At 35.7% G+C, this 7,445-nt stretch overlaps 1 protein-coding gene across 4 annotated transcripts in view; it reads left to right on the top strand.

Annotated features, from left to right (window-relative positions):
* Positions 1–4,575, top strand: part of LOC135110077 (sulfotransferase 1A1-like) — a 9,601-nt gene extending 5,026 nt beyond the window's left edge. For all 4 annotated transcript variants that reach the window (XM_064022044.1, XM_064022049.1, XM_064022057.1 and 1 more), the window contains exons 5-8: positions 2,023–2,149; positions 3,688–3,854; positions 4,011–4,113; positions 4,234–4,575. In XM_064022044.1, coding sequence (XP_063878114.1) covers positions 2,023–2,149; positions 3,688–3,854; positions 4,011–4,113; positions 4,234–4,352 — 516 coding nt within the window. In that variant the 3' untranslated portion in view covers positions 4,353–4,575. The remainder of the gene's footprint in view (positions 1–2,022; positions 2,150–3,687; positions 3,855–4,010; positions 4,114–4,233) is intronic.
* Positions 4,576–7,445: the final 2,870 nt, after the last annotated feature.

Here is a 7,445-nt window from a genome sequence, read left to right on the forward strand (position 1 = left end):
ATCACGCCAGTGTTCAAATCCACTCTTCACTAATATCTTAGCAGTATGTTTCAGTGTTAAGATTAACATCTTATAGGTAGTAAATTTAGGCCAAGGTACGACTTCCAGGTATGATAATCCAAATCACATAGTGTAAACAACCAGGCGAGCCTGTGAATGCTGACTCCCTTATCCATTTTGTCCAAAGCTTCATTGCCATTACTTATGACTTATGACCTAGCCTTGTGATTAAGCCTGGTGATTATTAAGTAAGCAAGCAATGACTGGATTTTCTCTGTGATTTACATAACATTGAGTACCATGTCAAAAAATAATTAGATTACATGAGGCAAATACAATATCCACGGCCTTGCCTTTAACTTAGGGATGACATCATGACGTGTTGTGAAGCAAATCCACAGATGAGCTTCAGGAGATGATTTTACAGTTATACAGAAAAAGAAAAAAAAGATAGGATTGAGGATGAATATGAAGACAACAAAAGTATTCAACAACTTTATACCAGACAAATTAATCAGAATCGAGAATGAAGTCATAGAATATGTTCATGAATATACAGTACTTCTTTAGGGAAAAGAAAAATAGTTTGAGCTCAGACCATAAAACATAAATCAACAGAAGGATAGAAATAGGATGGATGGCCTTTGGAAAACCAAGCAATGTAATGAAGGGTAATCTCCCACTCTCAATTAAAAGAAAAGTATATAGGTAACCAGTGCATTATACCAGCCCTAACATACGGCTCGGAGAGCTGGGACTTCACTAGAGCTTACTATTGTGCAAAGAATAAATAATTCTTTATACAGTTATGAAACTATGGGAGTATACCATAAAAATAAGTGAGATGTGAAGTAGTGTGCCTTAAAAATCAATTACATGGTTAAGCAAAGGGAGTAATTAGTGTTCATGGAGAAATAAAAAAAAATTTTCTGATTTGCTAAAATCAAGGGGACTCCATAATCGTAGCATACAGAGTTCTTGCTAATATTAACATCAGTGGCTTTTACCATAACATGTGGCACAACAGACTGGAGTGGGTGTTGTGGAATTTATTCATTTGAGAGAGGCACATAGAAAGATTAGGTAGGATAATGGTATCTACAGCTTTGGCAACCGGTAAACATTGCACTCAATTATATCAGACTTTAACATGATGCATAAATTTATTATATATGTAGCCAAATCTTAAACAGTGAAGCTAGTGGACATGATAACTCAAGAAAAATTAGTTCTCAAATGGTGCAGGTAATGGTAAACTTATGCGAGCGAGAGTAATGTTTCACTTTGACCGCTAGAGGCGCCACCGTGTCATGGCAAGAGCAAAAATTTAACACTGAGTGGACCGTCCTCCTGGTGCAGAGTCCTTGGTTGCCAGCGAGTTTTGTCGTGAGGTCGTGCACGAGCGATTCTTGTGGCGGCGACTTTTCCTTAGTTCAACATGGATTTCGTAGAGGTACCATATGTTATATATATATAATTATATATATATATATATATATATATATATATATATATATATATATATATATATATATATATATATATATATATATATATATATATATATATATATATATCCAATGATTTTCAGATAAAATTTTTCATACTAATCGGCATGAAATAGATTCATATTTTCTAAAAAATAAAAATAAAATGAAAAATTAATGACAAATAAATATTTTTATTCTAATCAGTATGGGAAGTAATTATTTATTTCATCTTTTTCATCCCATCACCCACAATAGCTGAGCCACAAGAGTCACTCGAGCGCGCGCTCTCATTTAAAATAATAGGTTTCATCAGTTACCAAAATCGTGTCTCGTAGCGTCGCTTGGAAAATGGGACCAGAGCGATTTTTTCTTGACGCAGCCACAAAAGTGACCAGTGTCCGACCTTCCACTGGAACACGTGTTTCATTTTTAAATCAGTCGCTGCCACAAAAATCGCCGGCACAAAACTGCTCGTGCGCTCTTACTCTAAATAGATATGCTGAGCAGACCTTTACTGTCTTTCTTGTTGCAGGTGGTCTACGTGGCCAGGAACCCCAAGGACATGACCACCTCATTTTGGAACTTCTATAGCTCCACCAATGTTCACGAGTTCCGTGGCGACATCGATAGCTTTGCCAGGCTGATCATGAATGACGGAAGTAAGTGCTTAGAGGGAGAGTGAAACCCACAGTGATGACATCACGCACATCATGCATGTACATGTTCATCATATTCACACAGCTAAAACTTTCTCAACACGTTTTACTCTTCGTTACTTAAATAATTCTTCGTTCATCATCTCCTTTGCACCATTACTAATACCTCACGTGCTTTCCTCCCACCAAATATTATGCTAATGTTTCACGTGTAGGAAATTTATGCTTATAATTTAATAGCACACACACACACACACACACACACACTTACATGAACATGTTTTGCCAATGATGCAAAGTTGCAAAGCAAAAAAATAATTATGAAAGCTTATGCAAGGAGCTACAGAAAGGCCTCACAGAACTCTATGAATGAAAAAAGAAATGGCAAATGGATTTTAATGTAGATAAATGTCATGTTATAAAATCTGGCAGAGATTTAGAGAGACCTGATTGGAATTACAAATTAGCTAACAACACAAATGAAGCATCTGAAAAGAAAAAAAAAACTTAGGTATAATAATAAACAACAGGTTATCACCAGAAGAATATATAAATGATAAAGTAAGGAGCATCCATCATTTGTTGGCAAACATGAGGGTAGCATTCAGATGCATAGATGAGGAAATGGTTAAGAAAATAATCACAGCACTTGTAAGACCAACACTCGAATATGCAGCAGAAGTTTGGAATCCACATCTGGGAAAAAAAAAAAATGTTCAAAAGATACATAAAGTGCAAAGAACAGCTATAAAATGAGTACCAGGCTTGAAAGATCTTAGTTATGAAGAAGGACTTGACAAACTGAAGCTCCCAACACTACAGGAGAGACGAAAACGAGGTGACATGATCAAAATGAACAAATGAGTAGAAGGAAAAGAAAAGATTGATATCACAGATTTTGTGGTGTCTTAACAATCAACACTGAAAGGACACAGTAAGAAATTAAAAAAAAAAAAAAAAAAAAAGAGCGAAGATATTTGAGGAAACAGTTTTCCTGACAGAGCAATCAATTAGTGGAATGTATTGACTGACGAAGCTGTGTGTGGAAGGCGCATTCATAGTTTTAAAGATAAATATGACAAATTAACTTTAAAAGATGTGGAATGAAGAGTTTGACTCAGTCCTGTAAAAATACACTTGGGTAAGAACAAACGTAAAAAAAAAACACACCCGAACATGCATTCACACACACACACACACACACACACACACACACACACACACACACACACACAGAGTTTGATCGTATCTCGTTGCTTGACTGCATGGTCATAAGTTCGAGGAAGAGGTGTCTCGCAACTCAACTGAAGCCGAAGGCAGCAATTCTGTTCTGTTTGTGTGGCCATTGGGGAAGGGAAGGCTAAGGATTACGCTTCTCCTGTGTTGTGTATGTTTGTGTGAGGATCTGTGCTGTGCTGTGCTGTGCTGTGTGTGTGTGTGTGTGTGTGTGTGTGTGTTTGTGTGTATGTGTGTGTGTGTGTGTGAGAGAGAGAGAGAGAGAGAGAGAGAGAGAGAGTCGTACTACAATTAAATTATTTTAGTGATCTATTGTCCGTACTGGCCACACGTGATGGCTGCGTGGGAGAAGAGACACCATCCCAACCTGCACTTCGTCTTCTACGAGGATCTGATATCTGACATCATGCATGAGCTGAGGAAGATTAACGAATTCTTGGGAGCGGGACTGAGCAAGGAGAAACTTGAGGCCGTGAGTGTTCAGCTGAAACGTGGGACTCACGATAATATTGACCCTGTGTGGCGTGGCAGAGAGTGCACCTTTCGAGTTATACTGATATGTTTTATATCAAGGCTATTTTAATCTTCCGGCGGACTTACAATAAAATTGCTTAAATGTCTCCTCCAGATAAAGCGGCACATATCGTTTTCCTCCATGAAGTCTCGAGTTGGAACCTTGCCCGGCAACCCATTTAAGAAGGAACAAGACAAAACTGTCTTTTTCAGAAAGGGTGGGTATCTTTTGTTATAAAAAAATCTGAATAACTTTACTCTTTCCATTACACTAATTGTATACCACCGATTTTATCTTTATTTTAAAGAAATAAAACATTATACTGTGCATGTTGCAGGCATCGTGGGCGACTGGAAGAACAACTTCTCGCCGGAGCTGCAGGAGGAGATGGACCAGTGGATCAAAAAGAACCTGACGGATACTGACCTGAACTTGAGTTGGGCCTTGGCGGAGTGACCCGCCTCCTGAAGTGGTGTCATTTCTACCGGCAGTATTGTTCAGCTCACCTGTAATACCCATGATGTTGGTGATGCTGAAAATTATACTACTAATAATGATAATAATAATATCAATAATATTAAATTTCCTTTGCGCAATTTTTAATGTTTTCCAGTTTTACTTACGTGGTTAATGATACTGCTGTACATTTTTCAATGTGAATAAAGAATACTGAACTGAACTGAATAATAATAATAATAATAATAATAATAATAATAATAATAATAATAATAATAATAATAATAATACAACAACAACAACAAAACAACAATTATATATATATATATATATATATATATATATATATATATATATATATATATATATATATATATATATATATATATATATATATATATATATATATATATCACACTCAAACAATTTCGAGGACCAGTTATGCTCTTGGTTATGGTCTCGAGGGCCATCACTGATTTTGTAATTATATACCACCAAGAGTGAAGTTTACAGCTTATTTTGCTGGTTAATCTGTTTTACCAAAAATATATTATTTGGTTTTATCTGAACTTACACATGTAAAACTAGTCTTGCCTAATAAAAAAAATCTCTAATAAACAGAATACTAATTAATATTACAAAGAAAGAAAAAAAAAAACAATAATCTGGGGATACAGTTACTACAGGCTATTACTGGCATTCTTTGAGATGTGAAACAAAATAGAGGAAAAAAGTTTCATAGTTACACCACCACACAACACCAAACCACGTATCACACCCAGCAGCGCCACAAGCCACATCACATCCATCCACATCACCCAAAGCCGCATCACACTTTACATCACACCCAGCCACGCCACACCACTCATATCGCACCCACTTACGCCACACAGTTACGTCACACCACACACCACAACTAGCCATACAATAACCTGTATCACAGTCATACCACACGAAGCCACACCACAACTAACATCACACTTAGCCACATCACAACCTACATCCCACCCTCCTCACCACGTCACACAACAACCAACCACGCCTCACCACATATAGCACCCAACCACACCATGGACGCAAAGCCACACCATGCCACGCATCACACCAGCCACACAACGGTCCATACCACACCCAGTCATCCAATGATCCATGTTACTCCCAACAACATCACATACCACTTGCGTAACAAGAGCCACACAGCAAACCATGCCAGTCATACCAGAGAAAACCGCATTAAACTGCTCATCACACCCAGCCACACAACAACCAGCGTGACACAGCCATACCGCAATAAAAAAAATAAATAAAAAAATTCACTGTTGTCATGATCGCTTACTTACTTACGATCGTACAATCCCGGTTATCTTTCCAAGGAAGTGGACGTTACACTGATCCCAGAAAGTTTTAAAGGTCTGGATTTTTTAAAAGCTTCGAGTGCCTACCCAACCTATCCGAAATCGCCAGAATTACACCCTCTCACTCTACCTTTACCTTGAAACAGCACACCTGGAATCACCTCTAATACCAGATTAATATTGGGGGAGTAGAAAACACGATTATTCTATGTTACAACCACATATATTAATACTAATGATAATTCACAAACAACATGAGGTAGTACACATTACTACATGACGTACTCGTCACTTCACACAACACCAGAACCCATTTACATCTCCACCAGTCACAGAAATATTTCCCTCGACCGCAGGAATTTACTCAGACACCATTACAGCGTCCCCAGACAATAATTCCCGTATTTCACCTCCTCAAGCCTCACAGGATATCACCATCATCACCAAAGATTACCCATAACATGATAACATCATCCCCGAAATCACCAATACACCACAACACCAGCTTTCAAGGTCAACACCTCAACCTCCACTCAGTATTACTTATAATTATAGAATGGACACTTTTTTGTAATCCTACACTGCACCTGTAAACTCCTTCCCATTGTACATACCGTATATTTCAGCATATAAGACAACACTTGAATCATCCTAAAAAAGAAAAAAAGGAGGTTGTCCTATTTGCCAGATACAAAAACAATGACCTTAAAATTTTACACAAAATACCATTGTAAACAAATAACAATCATATATTACAACTTTTGGGAAAGTTAGACAAAGAAAATAGGAATCCATTTTGAGAAAATGCATTGAAATGTATATCCATTCAAAAGTGTGCAAACAAAATTTAATGTTGTACAACTACAAACCTCTGTTGACATTGTATATGAATGGATAAAGCAGGAGGCTGTGTGAATATTCCTCACTTTTTCCCAAAGCTGAAGAAGGAGCTATATAAAGGTCTTCAAGGCATGGAACCCCAAGCTAAGCAGTTAAGGAAAGCAAACAGGGGGTATGATGAATCTCTCCAAATTGTAGTGTTGCAGATGGACGAAGTCCATATACTGAGAAAAAAAATTCAAGAGCATCGGTGTATCTAATCAAAAGAAACATATATATATATATATATATATATATATATATATATATATATATATATATATATATATATATATATATATATATATATATATATATATATATATATATATATATATATATATATATATATATATATATATATATATATATATATATATATATATATATACACTACTGAAAACACCTAAACAAACCCTTGCCTTGCACTGCCTGCGTTTGTCAAGCTGACGGCTGTAATCTTATATATATATATATATATATATATATATATATATATATATATATATATATATATATATATATATATATATATATATATATATATATATATATATATATATATATATATATATATAAGATTACAGCCGTCAGCTTGACAAACGCAGGCAGTGCAAGGCAAGGGTTTGTTTAGGTGTTTTCATATATATATATATATATATATATATATATATATATATATATATATATATATATATATATATATATATATATATATATATATATATATATATATATATATATAAGATTACAGCCGTCAGCTTGACAAACGCAGGCAGTGCAAGGCAAGGGTTTGTTTAGGTGTTTTCAGTAGTGTCACTGACAAGTCAAACACTTTGCTCGCAAGGTAAACGGAAGC

The sequence above is a fragment of the Scylla paramamosain genome, chromosome 2 (genome assembly GCF_035594125.1).
Source record: "Scylla paramamosain isolate STU-SP2022 chromosome 2, ASM3559412v1, whole genome shotgun sequence".
Classification (NCBI taxonomy): Eukaryota; Metazoa; Arthropoda; class Malacostraca; order Decapoda; family Portunidae; genus Scylla; species Scylla paramamosain.